This window comes from Ranitomeya variabilis, chromosome 2, assembly GCF_051348905.1.
Source record: "Ranitomeya variabilis isolate aRanVar5 chromosome 2, aRanVar5.hap1, whole genome shotgun sequence".
Lineage (NCBI taxonomy): Eukaryota > Metazoa > Chordata > Amphibia > Anura > Dendrobatidae > Ranitomeya > Ranitomeya variabilis.
In genome coordinates this window covers 770455634-770476674 of record NC_135233.1, presented here as the reverse complement: position 1 = coordinate 770476674, position 21041 = coordinate 770455634, and the positions used below count along the sequence as shown (strand labels likewise).

The window sequence follows — 21041 nt, the reverse complement described above, 5'->3', positions numbered from 1 at the left end:
GACCGCTGCGGCCATGGTGGTTGCGCCCCTGGTGGCGGAGTTAGAAGCAGAGTATAGGCACTGTAGTCACATCTCCCACAGCGTCCATCACCCAGGATTAAGAAATTAGTGAGCAACTGAAGCATTGCCCCTTGATGACATCCTGTTCAAGGAGGGGCGATGGATGCTGCGAGGAGTGAGTTCAGCCCCAGCCTACTGTGACGTCACAGGAGACGACAACATCTGCATGGAGCTTGTATGTTCTCCCCATTTTTGCATGGCTTTCCCCCGCATACTCCAGTTTCCTCCCACACGCCAAAGACACATTAATAGGGAATTCAGATTGTGAATCCCTTAGCATGGCCATATCAGATTACATGCTGCAGTTTTTTTTTAAAAGCACTATTAACTAGCCATAGTATAATGATTTATATAATTTGTAATAATTCATAATGTGCAGTAACTATAACCAGTACTGACGTTTTTACAAAAATCCAGAAATCATACAGTTGAAAGCAGTTTTGCATACACTATATAAAAAGACACATCTGCATGTTTTTCTCAATAACTGACATGAAATCAGAATAAACCTTTCCCGTTTTAGGTCAATTAGGATTACTATAATTATTAATATTTGCCATGCGAGAGGGAATGTTTTAAAGCATTTTTATTACAAATTTGGACAATTCTCCTGTGGTTTGCACAGTCCTAAACTGTGTATAGCACCATAGTTTATAATGGGTGCGCGTGGTATCCGTGAAGAAATTGGTGCCACACTGCAAACACGGTCATGTGAAGGGGGCCTTACTCTGTACTCCTTTTTTTCTTTACCATCCCCATCTTTATCACCTTTGTTTTGTTGTCAGTTTTTGACACCAGCAATCAGTTTACCTTTTCCCTTAGTTTTCTTTCTTTTCTCTCTTGCACTGTAGTCAGGTAATTCACCGCAGCATACTCCAGCACCGATAGAAAAACGAACACAAAACTGACCCACAAATAAATGTCCACAGCTTTGATGTATGACACGCGAGGCATAGAGGCATTGACTCCAGTAATGATGGTGGACATAGTCAGCACTGTGGTTATACCTGTACAAAGGACACAACGCATTTGTTAGGCTCACAGAATACTCATTATGGTCTGGTATCATTTGTAAGTTATACAAGAAAATGATTCAGTCTTACCCAGAGGAACTCTGGCAGGGACTGCTCTGCGATCTATCCAAAAAGAGACCCAGGAAAGCATGACCATTAGAGTCGCCGGAAAATACGTTTGTAGGAGGAAGAAAAAGATGTGCCGTCTCAATGTGAAGTTAATGTACAAGCGATTGTACCATCCTGTGTTTAAAAAAATAAAAAAATCAGGCAATTTCATTACTTCGAAATTAATTAGGCTTATCATTCATTTTTATAGTTTTTCACCATGGCCCAAATAAATGTGGGCACAGTACTCTGGTGTACCACACCATATCAAAGGTACAACTTTTTGTTTGCAATTTTTCCATGAAGACCACATTTAGTCAGACTTCTTAGAACATTTAATGGGTATAACTGGGTCCCACTGGTTGCTGTAAGTTCCGAGCTTATGGCACAACTGGCCATCTCATGAATTTGAAGGGAAATAAGCATAATAGCCACGATTCATCAAGACTGGAGATAATTTAGATGAGCTGTGGCGTCATGCCCCCATTCCAACACAGCAATGCCCATTTTGATGGAGCTGGGCAAAACCAACATTATTTTTCAGATCTGCGTTTTGCAAAGACTTTGATGAATCGTGGCTGATGTGTCTTTCATTTGTTGCAGCACTAAATTTCCACCACTGCATCTACTGTGCTCAATGTTGCCATTTTTTGTTGTCCTCAATGATGAGAAATACAGGTAGATCCTTCCATCATGCAATGCCATCAAGGAGGCATCTGATTGGCTCCACATTTTTTCTGCAGTAGGACAATGACCCCAACCATACAGCTTATGTCGTTAAGAACTACCATCGGCATAAATATCAAGGAGTCCTGAAAGTTATAATATGGCCCTCACAGAGCGAGGATTTCAACATCATTGAGTCAACCTGGCATTACATGAAAAGACTAAATGATTTGTGCAAGCCTACAACCACAGAAAATCTGTGGTTAGTTCTCCAAGATGTTTGGCACAACTTCCCTGTTTTCTTTCCAAAAGAGTCCTTTCCTTGCAGGATTCAACCGCAGGTAACACACAACGTCTTCAGCTCCTTCTGGAGCCACGTGGGAGTTCCTCCTCTCCCAAGAAACAACACACTGACTCTCTAGACAAGCTATTTAAGCCAGACCATGTGATGATCATCCCAGGTCCTGTCAGTACACATGCCGGAGTCGGCTCTGCAAGTGGAGACATGTTGAGCACTCTCCTACCCAATCTAAGGGTGCCCACCTAAAACCAGCCCATGTATTGAACTTTAACTTAACCCTCTCAATCTTAGTGTGCTGGAGGAAAAATATCACATCACTGACCCCAATATGCGCAGTGACACATATCTCCACTCATACACTGTGCCAGTGACCCTGTCACAACGTATACCTAAATGAATTGATGCCTTGATGCTGTTTTGAAGGCAGAGGGTGGACACGCCAAATATTGCATTGAGTTAGATTTTTCTTTTGTTCACTCACTTTCCATTTTGCTAATTGATAAAAAAATATACCAGTAACACTTATAGTTTTGAAAGCGCTTATTTTGCAGCATTTTCTCAACCCCTGCCTAAAACATGTACACAGTACTATATACAGTATCTTAAATAAAATCATACTGTAAAAATAATTAGTCCAGATGTTTGTACATGTAGTGGAGGCACAATACTTTACCCAGGAAAAAGTGGCAGGGTGACTGCTTTTCTTCAAAGCTTTAATTAATAAGTGTAGTATGCTATTCCTGGAACGTGTAGTTCTATCAGAAGTATATAGGAGCATGAATTCACTTTACAACATCTACAATGTACATCTGGTCTGACCACACATGGACATGCTGTTTTTGACAACTAAGGCTACACTACACCACAAGAGTCAAAATTGGCAGACATAAGCAAAAGGGTGGTTCTATGCATTATTGCATTATGTATAAAGTGCATATGCTACGGTATGTTTTTCTTCAAATCTATTATAAAAACTATAAAACATCTTAACAAATTTATCCCAGTCTTCTTGAGCTGTAAAGTATAGCAAATTGTAAGCGATGCTTATTTTCTGAAGGTTACATGTATTCTGCCATCATAAACAAATTCACAATTTACAGGATGAATACTAGAAAAGTTTTTAATTAATTCACCGGATTGTACTACACCATTACCTGTGCTACTATAAAAGGCAAGTCGCGTGGTGGTGTGAAACTCCTGGATAAGAAATTGTGATAGAGAAATCCTTTCATCTGTTTTTAAGGATTCATTACCATTCTTCCAGTAAAGCATAAGGTCATCTTCCGTGTAGGCGTCTAAGAATACAAGAGTTAATATTTCACAGTTCAGTATATAGTCTGTCTAGAAAATACTCAAGACATCTTCCCAGGAAGCTGGTGTTTGTACCACAAACAAAGTAAATTTCAATCAAAACCTCTTGGAACAATAATTTCCACGATTGGATGTGTTTAAATAAAATGTTCCTGTGCTGAGATAATCTTATAAATGGGCCCCTGCTGTGTACTGTGTAATGGCTGTGTCTGACCGTACAGGAACATGGTCTGATCATACCACAGCTCCTGGGCAGGGGAGGAAGAAAAAGTGTATGCTGACAGGAGAGCGTGGGGTCACAGCTGATCCTTAACACTTGCTGCTTGTTTTTAAACATGTTTTACCTCACAGAAAGCAGCAGATGCAATCTCATGCTGTCCTGCCTGTACCACTTGGAAGCATCCCCGACTCTTCTTGTAATGGCTTGTTGCACCATCATTGTTGTGGTGTAATACACATGTGATGCCGTGCTTGGCCAGCTGATCAAATTAAGAGCTGTGGTTGCCATTAGATAGGTAAGATGTGGATTTCAGGGCTCCCATCCGTCGGCCACAGATTACTAATGCGGCCAATGAACAGGATCCTACAAATCAATTTGCACCAACTCCAGTAACAATATGGGAAAATTATTTTTCATTTATTATTATTCCAGTTATTATATGCAGAGCAGTTTGGCGCCAGTTTATCCCCAACTCAAAGTCATAAAAACATTATTGCACTACTCAAGTACAGTACTTAAAGGTCATGGACACCACTGAAAAGCTTTAGCAGACCTGACAGGTATTCTTATTCCACGTAAACATTTCATTGTGACACGCAATCATATACCAAGAAATGAAACGTGTTTGGCAAAACATCTAGCTCTTCCATTTCTCATGTGGATTTTTTCTATTACCCTTATTGTCTAAAAAGCACTGGTGGGAAGCCATCATGTCATAATATAGCGTCCAATATAAACAAACTGTACAATTATATATATAATATATATTTATTAAGGGACATAGAAAAAAAAAAGTAAAATGCGATGCTTACAGCTTTCAATCTCCAAGGAACAGGACTGCGTATCAAGGGGAAATCGGCTGAAGTCCATATTACACATGGCTGTTACTGTCACCCTAAGGGGAAACAATATACTTTAATACGCTCCAAAAATTACAAAATTATATTTGTCCAAACTATTGGACATTAAAGGGGTTGTCTGGGCATATAGCATTGATACCTGTCCTGCTCACCTATCGGCTATTATTAGAACAGATCTGTCACACTGTTTGGTAATACTGCCATATACTAAGCACCATCTCCTATTTTTTAATCAATAGGGGTTGGATGTGCAGTACCCAGCTACGGCCACTATTCCATCAACAGCGCTGTGCAGCACCGCAACTGAGCAGTTACGGCTGACACCAGGAACTGCTGATCGGCTGGGGCACCGGGTGTCGCACCCCACTGATCGGACATTGATAACCTTTCCCAAGGATCGGCCATCAATATTAAAGTCCTGGATAACCCTTTTAAGGATAGATCTCCAATATTATATGCTCGGACAACCTCTAACTTCTGTGGCATAATTCAGTATCTATAATAGGTAAATGTCATGTAACATTTTGGTGTTCTGTTAGGAGTCAAATAGACTATTGGGACAACATACAGTAGCTTCCTCTGAGTTTTTACTCACCCGCACACTACAGGACATAAAGATGTGGTGCAAGTAAAGGAGGGGCCAATCTAACATTTCAATGTTAATATTGCTATGCAGGGAGGTCGAACCCTATAAGGGCCAAGTCGCTTATGGCAGAATAAGGTGAGACCAATCTGAACTTTGGGTATAACTCTAAGACCCCAATAAATCACATTGACTACATTCATGGCGCATGTATGTGATTATTAATTCTATTGAGGAATAAGTCAACCATACCAGGAGATTCTGAACGAGACTTTTACAACAGCACCAAGTACAACAACAGCCAAGTAACCAAGAGGTGAGAGGGAACGGCAGGGAACATGTCCAGCACCGTGGAAAAAAATGTAAGTTAAAAAATCACATTTATTGCAAAACTTACTTCATTTGAAATATATGCAAAAAAGATAAGACCGGGGAGGAGGAGCGGGGACCCAACTTAGTCCAAAACGCGTTAGTTCAGATATGTTAATTTACCCCTTTTTTTCTGCCCCAAGTCTTATTTTTTCCATATTTTTAAATGAAGTAAACTTCACAATGAATGTGATTTTTTTAACTTCACTTTTTTCTATGATGCTGGAAGTTTTCCCTTCCTATCACTCTCCCCTCTTCTTTATTACCTTATTGATTGCTCAAGCTTGCCAGCCTGGAGGATTCACAAGGACATTTTGGCATTGCTTGAAATATAGCTGATTTTTCTTTTCTTGTACAAAGTTTAGATTTTTTTTAGCATTTATTCTTCTATGCTCAACATGTTTGCACCTTAAAATCCGGTAAAAATGAGTAAATGTAGACACAGCACAGAAAAGAAACCTGTGTAAACGTGGAGCTCATGTAGAACAGTATTTCACCACAAGATGTCACTATAGTACTGCATCGGTAGCACATAATAATCCTCCTAGACACACAGCATGAAAATGGAATAATGGAAAAGGCAATAAAAGGAGGTGTAATGTAACCAAGGCCCTACAATTAGCAAAATATAAACATAGGGAGATTTACTATGATAACGGCTCCCCAATTTAGGCACACTTTACACTACACGACGGTCTTACATGCCTGTATCACATTTGTTATGTGTTTTAAACACTTCCGATGGGGGGCATGATTTTGCACAAAATAAGTTTAGTTTCACATGAAAGGGGAGTAGTCTAATATGCAATACTGTTCTAAAAAAAAAATACTCCAAAACTTTGGCACCAAGTGAGCTAAGCTTTGGGTGATGTTAAAATCTGGCATTTTAGACAAGCCAATAGTCACAGCATGAATAATCATTGGGGCACTCATTGCCAACTATGGACCTGTCTACACAGATTGGCAAACATCCAACGAGCAATCAAAATGCTCTCTCATTGGGTGTGATGATTTTTAAGCTTGCTTCAAAATCATCGCTGTCTGCGGCACACTGTCCCATGTGAACGAGTTATGTGCTGTCGATAACATGATTCTGTATGGGGACAGGAAGATCATATTAACGTTTGTTCTGTGCACATAGACCATTCGTCAGCCTGTCTAAACAGGCCTGTAAGTGACCACTAATTGTATATAACCGATTGGCGGTCGTTTAACAGCATGAATTGTGTCATTTAAACCAGCATTCCTAGAGCCAAATTTGTTATTATCCCACAGACATAGCCATGTGAGGGCCTATATTATTGTAATATTCATTTTACCATGCAATGTATTCAAAAACTGGGGAAAAAAGTTCCATTACGGTGAGATGGTGAAAAAGCATTCATTGTGCCATAGAAATAACCTGTGGTTCTCCAGATCAGTATGGTTACAGCAATACCAACTTAAGTTGTGAAAAAAAAATCTGAATTTTTTTTTTTTTAATGGAGATTCTTAACTTTCTTACAGTATTTTTCCATCAGTGGAGCTGTATAAGGAGCTGTTTGCATAGCACATTAAGGTTAGTACCATTTTGGTGTACAGTGTCTGCTTTTATTGCATTTTTTAGGGGAAATGCAGCTACTGAAAAACAGCAATTCTAATGTTTTTTTTTAAATTTATGGCTTTTACCATACAGGATAAATAATTTTGTATTTTGAAAGATGAGACTTTAATTGACATAGAAATGCAAAATTAGTTTTTTTATTTCAAAGAAGGGAAAAAGAGATGATCTTATACTAAAAAACCCCAAAAACATCCGTTTACTTTATTTTTTATTTTCCTCTATGACTCTTTCATCGTGTGTTCTATATACTGCAGTATTATAGTATATAAATAAAATGATGGTTTTCTATGAAGCTCTGCTTGTCTCTGGGCTTGTGGCCCCTGACTGCCATTGTAACCCATAAGCATTTCGCAATCGTGTCATGGGGACTGACAGAGCGACACAATGATTATATGAGCTAGCTCCCATCATATGCCAGTAAGGGGTTAAAGATACGCTATAATTTATCAACCAGCCAACGCATTTCTGATAAATCTGATTTGTTTTAATACTATTAAAGTCTCTGTTTACACAGTCTAATAATTTGACAGTTTTAACCCCTTAGTGACGGAGCCAAATTTTTGAAATCTGACAGTGTCACTTTATGTGGTAATAACTCTGCAACGCTTCAACAAATCCCAGTGATTTTGAGATTGTTTTTTCGTGACATATTATACTTTATTATAATGGTAAATTTAGGTCAATATGTTTAGTGTTTATTTATAAAAAATATCAAAAATTTGAGAAAAATGTTAAAAAATTAGCAATTTTCAAAATTTGAATGATTATCCCTTTAATCCAGATAGTCATACCACAGCAAACCATTATTAAATAACAATTCCCACATGTCTGCTTTACACTAGCACCATTTGTAAAATGTTATTTTATTTTGTTAGCATTTTAGGAGGTTTAAAAATGTAGCAGTAATTTTTCATTTGTTCAAGGAAATTTACAAAATTAATTTTTTTAGGGACTTATCCATGTTTGAAGTGACTTTAGGGGTCCCATATATTGGAAAACCCTCAAAAGTGATACCATTTTAAAAACAGCACCCCCCTAACGTATTGAAAACTGCAGTCAGGTAGTTTATTAACTCTTCAGGTGCTTTACAGGAATTAATGCAAAGTGGCATGACAGAAATGAAAATGTGTATTTTTACCACCTAAATGTCGCTAACTTCTGAACAGGTTACTACAGCTGTCAGACTCTAAGGCCGCTATTTGGTCATGAATTGTCATCGCAAACATCTGGACTACACAATCATGATCTGAGGGCACCAATTTGGATAAAGAGGAAGCCCTCACACTCTGTTAACCATTTATAATGATGTAGTCACTATTGACAGCAGCATCTAAGGGGTTAAACAGATATAGATGGTGCAAACACTGATCGTGGCTGATGCAGCAAGTTGTCAGCTATAGTGTACAACCGACAGATGCTGGATTGTGACCTGAATGGGGATGCTATTCTCTTATATCTCAGGTCAGTTAAAAGATGTATTGGCAGTCATTAAGGGGTTAATGAATCTTCTGCATTGCTGTAAGCCTGGGTGATGTCCCTAGAAACATTCTAAAAGTGTGAACGGTTACCTTAAACTGTAGAGCACCTTCCCATTAGGCTGTACCCGCAGCATGATATTATCTGTTGTGGTGTCATGGATAAAGGATCTTTTTGAATGGACAAAGAACATGTCCGGTACCCAAATCTTTTTTACCAATCTCCCATCAAAGGTCATACTTTGGTTGTTGGTGCTAGGAAAGGATAGTCTCTCATCTTTCCAGTAGTGTCTAAGGTACAAAGTCATTGTGAAATCCTGGAAAATAAAAATTGGGAGAACAAACTAGTGAACACCACCCAAAGCCCATTAATGGCAGCATATCACAGCAGACACTCCCAGCCGAACATTGGCTCATTCTTTTCCGTATTGTTGGACAGATGGTCATCTACAACCTGATAAGGATTCATTAGAGGAAACTTACAAAATTTAGTATTGCATTGGCGCCTTTTCGACTAACCAGCCCCCGGCTTCACATTATGACAGAAGCTGATCTCCGTAGCCAACCTATATTTAATAGATGATAGCTCGCCAGTGCCACTTTGATTTAATCATTTTATTTGATTTTTTCTACCTTACATGTAACAAAGAATAATTTATTTTCGTCTAGTTCTTTTATGGATACGAGGGGAAATTGACACAAATGAACAAATCAAACACAGAAAGCTAATGCGCATTACAGCATCATTGGCTTGGCTGAGTATTCCACATTTCTTTGATAGTTTTAATTATACGTTCGTGGCCAAATATTTTGAGACTGACGCAAATAATTTTTAAAATGTATCTTCTTTAGTTGTCGAATTTTAAATACAATACAAAAAGTATGTGATATACAGGAGGAAGAAAATTGGAGACTATGCAAGTATTAACTGTCTTCATGAATATAGAATATGGTCTTAAAATAGAATTCAAGATGACAATCCATAACTATTAAAAAAGCTGTGTGGAATCAGGTATAGAATCAGTTGACATTTCACAGTGGGTGAAATTCAACACCTTGAAAGTTTCGAAGAACAAAGAAGAGAGGAAAGATAAGAAGGAGAAGGAAAGAGAAAGAATGGGAAAAAGAGAGGGAAGTGTGTGTGGGGGGGTAAGATTAGGAGAAATGGGGGGAGGGGATATGGGATCCCATAACTGCAAGCTCAACTTTCCCCAGCAAGGGTCTGATATTCTGCAGAGAATCAGAATTCCATCCATTAATACCATGTCTTATTAAATAGTCAGAGATTAATCTTTTTTGAAAAGCAGAGGAGTTCACGCTCTTGCTGTTGCAATTAAATGATTTAATACCTATATAGTCTTAGAGGGATATTGCAGTGATAGAGAAGGAAAAAAGCTGGGTTTACGTCAGATGTAAGGTCTGTGATCTTACGTATAACCTGTTACACTTTTCCCCCAAAAAAGGGTAAGAAGTCTGCAGGACCAAAAAAAATGTAATAAGTCCCTTCTTCAGCTCCACATCTCCAACACATGGGGTTGACTTCTGGAAAGATAGACTGTAAGCGGGCTAGGACTCTATACGACCTAGACAGTGGTTTATAACCGACTTCATGGAAGAAATACACTTCCACTGCTCCCTTGAGAGACTAAATTCCAGGTCACTTTCCCATTGAGTTTAAAAGTAGGGGGCAGGTTGTTCTGGTGGGTCGATCACCGATATGAAAAAGATAGAATATGTCTTAAAAGACCGGTAACTGATCAAGTGGTTTCAAGGGGTAAACCAAAAGTTAGATGCTAATTCACTTTGGACCGGTAAATTTAGCAGCATATAGGAGGAGTGTACAGCACTATTGTCAAAACAGCCGTTGGCTACAACCAATATAACCAACAGTTTGAAGTAGCTTACAGTTAATACGTGCCTTAAATACAATTAGAATAATCGGCTGATAACCCACATACCATACTGGTTTCGCTGCTTGCTTAAGGTGAAAAATGGTCCCAGATGTGTAAGGTGCTCTACCGCGGTGGACCGAGGGAGGTGGTCCTTTGGGAGCGGTGGCGATACCCGGTCTTCTCGCTGGATAAGCGGTATCGGCGTGCTCCCGCTCGTATCCAGGGACGCTACCGGCCGGAGTTGTCCCTGGCTCTGCGTAGCTCTCCCGCACGGCACCCTGCTCCTTCGTCCATCTGCCCGCACACCAGCCCGACAGGACACCACCTTCTACCGGACCCACCTCCATCATCATTTACCGGGTACTGGATCATAACGGTTAGTGCGGCATCTTTTTCACTGGCTCTCCAGGTACATCTCTGATGCTGGTTCAGGTCGCAGTTCTGACTAGTGGGTCGTGGTATTTGTACACATTTGGTGTCCTGTGTATTACTGGGCATTGAAGCAATCATCCCTCTGGGGATTTATCTACTGTGCATTATCTAAGCGTATATCTAGTGCATATTTCGAGTTCTTTTTGCAGCACTGTAGCGCGGATCCAGTTTTCTTTTACATTGAAAAGAAAAACAATTAAATGGGTAGAAAGGCAAAATGTGCAAATGTAAGTACACAGTGATATTATGATGACTGCAATATATTAAGAAGATAAAAACTTTGATGGGAGTGCTTCTTTAAGGACTGAGATAGGTCTATAGCTTGTACATTGAGATGGATCCTTGCGCTGCTTATGAATAACAGATATATGAGCTTGTAAGGAACCCCCTGGAGAAAAGAGCTCTTAGATATCGCTTTGAAATTAGAAATAAGGTAAGGTGAGAGGGAATCAACATACTGTTCATAATACTGTAAGAGAAATGGTCCAGACCGGGGCTTTCCCTGATTTTGACTCTTTTATGGCTGCCCGTAGTTTCCCTTCAGAAAACGGTAACTTGAGAATTTCCTCATCATCTTCTGGTAAAAATGAGAAACCAGATTCATTTATATAGGCATGAATGTGAGACTTAAAGTCTGCTTTTTGTGTTTCAGGGTTAGTTGGGTCCACTGAGTATAAGGAAGGTTAAAAACTTTTAAACGTGTCAAGAATGTCACGTAAAAGGCGCTTGCTTGGCTTTGAGTGGTCTAAGATGGTTGGACCATAAGTGTTAGTATTCTGTACTCGTAGAGCCCTAGCTAGTCATGTACCACTTTTATCGCCATGTTCGTAATCATGGCGTCAGCATTTAGATGAATTGCACATGCCTGTCTAAATATAGATGAAATGAGTGAGAAGACAATACAACCACATGCAAAATACCCCCGACATAAGTAATGTAACCAATGAACAGTGCAGGCAGCTGGATAAATAATAAAATATATCAATACAATCAGTATCACATAGCCTTATGCGTTATACATGGTAAAAACATACAAGCATGTAGTGTTCAAAGATGCAAAGCATTAGCACTGGGCATCCCCACAGGTAATAGGAAAACCCAAATGCATCGGACAGAGCTGATGCCAAAAGTGCCCCAAACTAGTGGAGTTAGGACATTTTAAATGTCAAAATGGATCAAGAATAGTACCAATGAGAACTGCACACAGAAAAAGTCATATGGAACAATAAACAAACCCGGCAGTCAAGGCAACAGGCGGCCATATACCATGCAGATTTGCATGGAAGCAGGGGCTCATATGTAAGACCCAGAGTGAGGGAATAAGGTTGGAGGGTATAAAGAGATCGGGGTGTGGGATAAGCCCCACGTGAATCACTGTGGTTCAGCTTCGTTAAGGGTTTTAATCATGTTTCTGCTTTTGTTTCAATAACGTGGTCCTTTGTATTTCTGTAACTCAGTTGTGCGCTTTTTATATGCTTTGGCCTTTTTCTATGGTTCATTGTCCTGTTTTCTATGCATCCGGCAGCACCCTTTTCAATTTTTTCCCACATCATCTAGTGGTGCGCCCTATTTCTGCTTTTGCCCAGCATTTAGATGAATTGTCTTTCGCTTTATATAATAGTAAAGAACGAAGAGACTGTCATTTTTATATAAAGGAGTTCCTTATTTTATCAGTAGGAGACTGTTCACTCAGCCAATCAGTAATAATTTTTGCCTTGTGACATGGTGCCCATCATGCTGGAAAAAGCATTGATCATCACCTGGACCATTGGGAGAAGATGCTCTTGGAGGATGTACAGATCCCATTCTTTATTCATGGAAATGTTCTTAGGAAAATTATGAGTGAGTTTCAAAACTTTTGGCCACGACTGTACATGCTTAATCAATATGAAAAAATATATAGCCCCATTGAGAGCCATAACTCTGGCTAAAGCGCAATTGATATTTTGTAATTAAATGTTACTTAGTAATTAGATACACAGTATACTTGTATCTTTCATAAATACATCAAAATGATGACTATGAACAATGTCATACTTACCATGTCCACTTCAGAAATACTGTCTAAGCTTTCCACTTGTACGTCTACCCCAACAGGAATTGCTGGTCCTTCAATTACAAAAGAGTGAGCAACATTAAAAAAATAATTTTGAAAAATATAAAATACCTTAAAGTAAGGGCTCATACACACTTGAGTTTTTCTCGAAAGAGTTCTATCCATGTTTTTCACTGTTAAAACTCATATATATATATATATATATATAGTCTATGGACTGTTCACATGTCCATGTATTAATTGTGAGGGCCTTTCAAAAAGTTTTCACAGAGTAGATCAGTCAGATACTGTATAATATAGCATAAAACATGTCATGGGAATTTATAAAAGATATTCTTTGTAAAATAATTAAGACAATTTATGGATTTGCACAAGTTACTTTGAGTTTACATATGCTTTTGTAGTTATGAAATAGTCATGCATAAAAGATAATGTTGTGTTACACTAATAAGGCCTGGTCACATAACTTTTAACCTAGTGTTGCAGGGGTTGTCCAACTAAAAAAAAAAATACAACAAGAAGAGATGGTAAAAAAATAATAAAATTATACACTGCTCAAAAAAATAAAGGGAACACTAAAATCCCACATCCTAGATATCACTGAATGAAATATTCCAGTTATAAATCTTTATTCATTACATTGTGGAATATGTTGAGAACAATAAAACCTACAAATTATCAGCGTATATCACAACTAATATCCCACGGAGGTCTGGAGTTGGAATGATGCTCAAAATCAAAGTGGAAAATGAAGTTACAGGCTGTTGCAACTTCAGTGGAAATGCCACAAGACAAAGAAATGATGCTCAGTAGTGTGTGTGGCCTCCACGTGCCTGTATGACCTCCCTACAATGCCTGGGCATGCTCCTGATGAGGCGGCGGATGGTCTCCTGAGGGATCTCTTCCCAGATCTGGACTAAAGCATCTGCCAACTCCTGGACAGTCTGTGGTGCAACATGACGTTAGTGGATGGTGCGAGACATGATGTCCCAGATGTGTTCAATTGGATTCAGGTCTGGGGAATGGGCGGGCCAGTCCATAGCTTCAATGCCTTCATCTTGCAGGAACTGCTAACACACTCCAGCCACATGAGGTCTGGCATTGTCCTGCATTAGGAGGAACCCAGGGCCAACCGCACCAGCATATGGTCTCACAAGGGGTCTGAGGATCTCATCTCGGTACCTAATGGCAGTCAGGCTACCTCTGGCGAGCACATAGAGGGCTGTGCGGCCCTCCAAAGAAATGTCACCCCACACCATTACTGACACACTGCCAAACGGGTCATGCTGAAGGATGTTGCAGGCAACAGATCGCTCTCCACGGCGTCTCCAGACTCTTTCACATGTGCTCAGTGTGAACCTGCTTTCATCTGTGAAGAGCACAGGGTGCCAGTGGTGAATTTGCCAATCCTGGTGTTCTGAGGAAAATGCCTAGCATCCTGCACGGTGTTGGGCTGTGACCACAACCCCCATCTGTGGACGTCGGGCACTCAGACCATCCTCATGGAGTCGGTTTCTAACCGTTTGTGCAGACACATGCTCATTTGTGGCCTGCTGGAGGTCATTTTTCAGGGTTCTGGCAGTGCTCCTCGCACAAAGGCTGAGGTAGCGGTCCTGCTGGGTTGTTGCCCTTCTACAGCCCCCTCCACATCTCCTGGTGTACTGGCCTGTCTCCTGGTAGCACCTCCAGCCTCTGGACACTACGCTGACAGACACAGTAAACCTTCTTGCCATAACTCGCATTGATATGTCATCCTGGATGAGCTGAACTACCTGAGCCACTTGTGTGGGTTGTAGAGTCAGTCTCATGCTACCACGAGTGTGAAAGCACAATCAACATTCAAAAGTGACCAAAACGACAGCCAGAAAGCATTGGTACTAAGATGTGGTCTGTTGTCCCCACCTGCAGAACCACTCCTTTATTGTATGTGTCTTGATAATTGGCAATAATTTCCATCTGTTGTCTATCTGTTGTCATCTTCCTAAGTGGACAGTTTGATTTCACAGAAGTTTGATTTACTTGGAGTTATATTCCGTTGGTTAAGTGTTCCCTTTATTTTTTTGAGCAGTGTATATACTCACCCCTCCAAATCCCATGGCTCCTGCGCAATGTAGTCTGAGGGTCTCCATGGTACATGATGTGATAACGGTCCATTTTTCAGTCATTGATAGCGATACCAAACATGTATACAACTGTGGTGGTCAGTGACTGTCGTGTTCCTACCCCTGGAAACACCAGTCGCGTTATGTGTTGTATTGTAATATGAATAATGTCTTGGGTCTTTTGTATATATTGTGTCATGTGAATTGTAATATATAGTAATGTAAGATAGATAGTGTAATGTATAGGGATGTAGATAGTTGACGATAGGGTAAGTTAGGAGTTAATGTTTAGGGACTAGCCCATAGTGGGACGGGTTGGAGTTAGTCAGAGTGATGGCTTCCTGCTACTTAGGAAGTTAGGGTTTGGAGTGTGAAGTGAACAGTGCTGCAATTAAAGGGTGACCCTGAGTAAGAAGAGACCTAAGAAGGAGGGATACCGTGATCCTTATTAAAAGTGACCGACGAGACAGAGTGCCTTTCCGGAAATGGGTCCTAGGAGAAGTCCTCCAGCCACGAGACCTTGAGGTTGCTAAGCAGAAGGCAACGCGCCTTAGCAGGACTTAGATGAGTGCTAGTGAAGGGTCCAAGCGGTAGATTCAGGGCGCCAGTAGTGAAAGAAATGGGATACGGAACTGCTGATCAAGTAAAGTATTTTTCGGACTATAAGATGCACCGGACTATAAGACGCACCCAGGTTTTAGAGGTGGAAAATAGGGAAAAAATATTTGAAACAAAAACAAAAAAATCTAGTAAAATGTAATAACATACTATTGTATGTGGTGTTATTATATATAATAATATGTTATTGGAGCGCCCCCACGTGAAGGGCAATGGGGTACTCGGTACCGGGTCTTTCGGTTCGGGGGATGTCACGGTGGCCTGACCCGGTCCGTGGCCCTTTGAGGGGCGTCCAATTAAAAGGTCTTATTTGTCTGTTTTGTAAAGACTAACCTTTTAATTGTGCCAGCCAGCCACGCTGTGGTGAGGTGAAAAGCTAGAGCATCCTATGACTGCGCACACAGAGCCCTCCATCTTTTTTTCTTTCCACAGCACAGGTCATAAGAGGAAGCCAGCAGATTCTAGTGTGGTGTCTTAAGGACCTGTTATGACATCAGAAGAGGGAGAGCTCTGTGCTGCCATGTGATGCTCCAGCCCGCCCACTTCATGACATCACACAGGTCCTTATGCCTCAGCATCCAGCACAACCCGGCAGGCAGAAGCTGTGCTGTCAGGTATGCAGCGATCTTGTCCCCTCTGGCCCCTGTTGCTGCCCCCTCCTCCACCAGACACACAGATCTCCCCAGCTGCTGCAGGAATCCGGTGCTGGGGAAACCATGTGTGTTTTAGTGAAGGAGTATTAATTTGCTGCTCCCCGCTCACTGCTCAGCGCTGACAGGTGGGCGAGGAAGCGGCTAATGAATATTCACTGCACTTTAATCATCGGGACCATGTGGTTTCCCCAGCCCTGGATTCCAGGCAGCTGGCACATTCTTCTGCCTCCTGCAAGTGGCATCCCAGTGCAATCCCACTCACTGCTGCCCCCTCCCCACATGTTACATTCCGACAATAAGACGCACCCACACTTTCCTCCCAAATTTGGAGGAAAAAAGTGCTTATGGTCGGAAAAATACGGTAATGGAGACTTGTGAATCAGGACTAAAGAGTTAAAGCTGGGTTGTGTCGAAGTAGGGAGAAACAGTGCGCCTTGAAAGCCCTGGAGTATATTATAGAGGAAGAATACTGTGTGGAATAATGCTTCATAGTGTAAAGGAAATGTCCATAAGACTGTGTACCCGCCATCCAGTGTGTAAAACCCTTAACAAGTTACCGTTCTGTAAAGAGTTTTGAATGGTGGTCTCCCTCATTGAAATGTGAAACATCCAGTCCTGGCAAGTCCACGATAACAGCAATGGGGCATTGCTAAGAGACCGATTGTGCAGAGCAGCCTAAAGACACACCATTGACCAGAATTTTATGGACATAACAATACTATATATATATATTTATTATTTTCTTTATTTTTAATAGTGGAAAAGAAAATGTAAAAAAATGTATTTTTGTTTTAACTTTGTTAAAATGTTTTAATAATTTTTTTATGGTCCCCAAAGATAGATTGACAGTAGCATTTAAATATTTAATAGCAGCTATCAAAGCTTGAATCTGAACACTGCTATTAGACACAAATGCCGGCTATTTAGTATAGCTGGCATCAACCTCGTAGAGGAGTGTGCAGTGCACTGATAATAGACTCCATTCTTCGGAGCCTGCTCGCAGGCTGCTCTGAAGCTGGTTGGATCCTAGGAATTAGATAGTTTAAATGACCCTGCATTTCTCCCATGTTGCAGAGGCAAAGTAGCCTCAGAGAGTGCTCAATTTGGACAAGTGCCGCGTCCTGCGGCTGGCCTAAAATTTCAGTGACTACCCCTTAAAAATTAGGACTTGGGGGTTAGGAACAGTGTGCGTCTGAAGAAAAGAAGTTCAAACAACCCCTTTAAAACTTTGAATACAGCTGTAGAATGCAACAGATTCAACATTTTGTAAAAGGGATTATACAGCTTTTAATAATCTTTATTCCTAGGGGTCAAAGGTTACTAGTTCCCATCTCCCTGCACTGGGCTTTATGATTTGTGTTCTGTCCATTTAATAGGACAGTGTAGCTCGTTTCATGCATTAACGTTTCACTACTATTAGTGTTTTGGTTTTTGCTGTGTTATAGCACCACCCAGTGGTGGTTAAATTTATAACCTGTGTTTTTTTAGTAATAATTAGAGTGTTGCATTGTGGGATTGCACCAAGGCATTTTGGGATGAGGAACCTCCATTTTCCCTCTGTGTTCTTCCTGGACACACGTGTTCTCCCTGGACACACGTGTTCTTCTGCTGTGCTGGAAATACCTTACTTAGTTGCCATCCTGGTAAAGTTTATCCGGTAAGATCATTATCCCTGTTCTTGCAATAGTGTTGTACAGAGTGTGATTAACTGTATAGCAGCCAGTACACAGGAAATGTGATTACCAGGGACTTACTGTATGTAGTTATGTACATAGGTTGCATCATACTGTATACTGTCTCTGTCAGTTGTAAAGTATCAGCTGTGTTATTGTTTAGCCCAATACTTATATATGTCATTTGTATTCCTTTAGTTTTACAATACCTGTTACCAATAAACAAGTTAGACTACAGAGAACAGTCTGCTTATTTGGAAGACAGAAGTGGTTTATGCTGTATGTTGGATCACACACCGTATCAACGTGTATGAAGACAGAACAATTTGGCTCAGGCTAGTTTGGCCTGCCCAATATTACCTACATTCATAGAAATTAACATGCCTATTTTTTTTTAGGGGGCATTAAGTGGCACTAGAGTTCTAGTCCTCTTCCTCTCTGAAGAGGCAATTTGCATGTTTAATTTCCCGTTGTATAAAGGCCCCGTCTCACTAAGCGAGATCGCTAGCGAGATCGCTGCTGAGGCTTCTTTCACACTAGCGTCGGGCTCGGCCCGTCGCCGTGCGTCAGGCCGAGGTCCCCAACGCTAGCGTTGTCCCCGCCGCACAACGGGGGCAGCGGATGCATTTTTCCAGCGCATCCGCTGCCCCATTGTGAGGTGCGGGGAAGTGCGGGGAGGTGGGGGCGGAGTTCCGGCGGAGTTCCGGCGGCGCATGCGCGGTCGGAAAAAGCGGACCGTCGGGAGCAAAAAACGTTACATGTAACGTTTTTTGCTCCCGACGGACCGCCACAGCACGGCGCAACCGTCGCAGGACGGTTGCGACGTGTGTCATTGCATCGCAAATGCGTCGCTAATGTTAGTCAATGCAGAAAAAACGCATCCTGCAAGCACTTTTGCAGGATGCGTTTTTTCAGCAAAACGACGCATTGCGACGTATTGCAGTTAACGCTAGTGTGAAAGTAGCCTTATATACTGCGTGGCCACTGTTATATACTGCGTGGCCTGTATTAACGCATTGGGTATTCTACAATATGTACGTTTGTATATAGCAGCCACATAGTATATAGCACAGGCCACGTAGTATTTGTCTGCTATATACTACATGGCTCCTATATACTACGTGGCCTGTGCTATATACTCGCATTTGCGACGTAATGCAGTTAACGCTAGTGTGAAAGTAGCCTGAGTCACAAGTTTTGTGACGCAACAGCGACCTCAGTAGCGATCTCGCTATGTGTGACACGTAGCAGCGACCAGGCCCCTGCTGTGAGATCGCTGGTCGTGTCGGAATGGCCTGGACCTTTTTTTGATCGTTGAGGTCCCGCTGGGTAGCACACATCGCTGTGTTTGACACCTTACCAACGACCTCGTTGACGACTCAGACACTGAATCGTCATAATAGCTCGTCATAATAGCTCCCATGTGACATCGTTGTACAGGTTGCTACAGGTCGCTGGTGAGATGTCAAACAGTGAGATCGCAGCAGCGATCGTTGGTAAGATCTCACTGTTTGACATCTCACCAGCGACCACATAGCGACGCAGCAACGATCCCTGACAGGTCGTATCGTTGTCGGGATCGCTTTAGCGTCGCTAAGTGAGACGGGGCCTTAAGTCTCTTCATTCTGACAAGCCAGGCCTAGCATATAAGCCTCTCACACAGTTGTAGGGGGATGGGCTATGCATGACATACCTGCTGACCCGGTTCCATTGTGTTATGGTCATATCCACTTGTGTACAAGAGGTTGTATAAGAAATAGATAATGTTGTTCTTTGATATGTCACTTAATGCTAGAGATTGGTACTGCTACACGAACATGTGTATTACCACTATTCCTCATTGGAACTGCTACACAAATCAGTGTATTACCACTTTGTAAACTATATATATGGTGTAATTGATTTACTGTTGTACTCATTATCATAGAGAAAGTGTAGTTACTATTGTGGCCACTTTATTGTGTGTAGTATAATTAGTAACATAGTGTAAGTAAATGGTTAACTGTAAGAGGGGCTGCTGTGTGGTAAGCTAGGAATGTTCCCTTAGGTAAACAAAAGGGCCTAGGTGCCCGAAGCGTCCACATGGGCACTAAGCCCAGGACACCGCAGCAGTCACGCAACGTTTGAAAGGAGAACCCAGCCATTCAGAGTCCTATAGGGACAGAAGGACAGTGTACAGCAGCAGCAGAGTCACAGCAGCTTGGAGTGAAGGAAAGGAAGCGGTCCGGGAAAGTACAGGGCGCAGATGGTTCAAGATGTAGCAGATTGTTACATGGGCGGATGCTCTCAGATCCAGGGTGAAACGGATGAGCGAAACCCCAGAAAAAGTGACAAGGAGAACGCTGCGGTACCACCTAAGGCGTTATTACCCTGTAGTGTACTGAAGGACGTGGGACTGAGTGCAGGGAAGATGCAGGATGTGTACTGTATGGAGCCTGATGTTTATGCTGATTCTGACAAGAATGTGTTGCAAAGTGTATTGAATAAAGTTCTTCATTTTGCATTTGAACTGGACTGTGTCTCAATTCTTGTGAAGTTGATTACAGAATGTCCCCAGCACCGCAGAGGAAACCCTGATGGTGTGGTGAGAGAAGACACGGGTATGCTGACAGAAGAATGTCATTTTTCTGTGAGGGTAGGCCAGGACACAAAGGCCACGGTGTCCTCGGCCATGACTACGGTCCTAGCCGAACCTTACACAGTCAAACCAGATCTCACACTTTGAGCTGATGAGGGGCAATACCCCAAAGCACAGTATCTGTAAATTGAGATTCTCGTTTGGCTTTTATTATAAGTCATGTGACAATGCCCGTTAAAGGGTCAATATTGACTTTTAGGATTGCTGCTTCCAATAAGTGGCATTAGAGTTCTGGTCCTCTTTCTCTCTGAAGAGGCAGTTTGCATTTTTTTTTTTTTTTGTAAGAACAGCCATATTTTATTTTTCATTTACAACAACAAACACTAATGTTTTCCAGTATGATCATTTAATGTAAATGATTAGGACAAGTTTTCACCCTATACTAACAATATAAACATGTATAATGCC

At 41.3% G+C, this 21041-nt stretch overlaps 1 protein-coding gene across 2 annotated transcripts in view; it reads right to left on the bottom strand.

The window, feature by feature from the left end:
• Positions 1–21041, bottom strand: part of GABRR1 (gamma-aminobutyric acid type A receptor subunit rho1) — a 138607-nt gene that overhangs the window by 12927 nt on the left and 104639 nt on the right. For both annotated transcript variants that reach the window (XM_077292874.1, XM_077292875.1), the window contains exons 4-9: positions 12935–13002; positions 8663–8886; positions 4492–4574; positions 3303–3443; positions 1164–1316; positions 871–1067 (exon numbers count right to left, since the gene is read on the bottom strand). In XM_077292874.1, coding sequence (XP_077148989.1) covers positions 871–1067; positions 1164–1316; positions 3303–3443; positions 4492–4574; positions 8663–8886; positions 12935–13002 — 866 coding nt within the window. The remainder of the gene's footprint in view (positions 1–870; positions 1068–1163; positions 1317–3302; positions 3444–4491; positions 4575–8662; positions 8887–12934; positions 13003–21041) is intronic.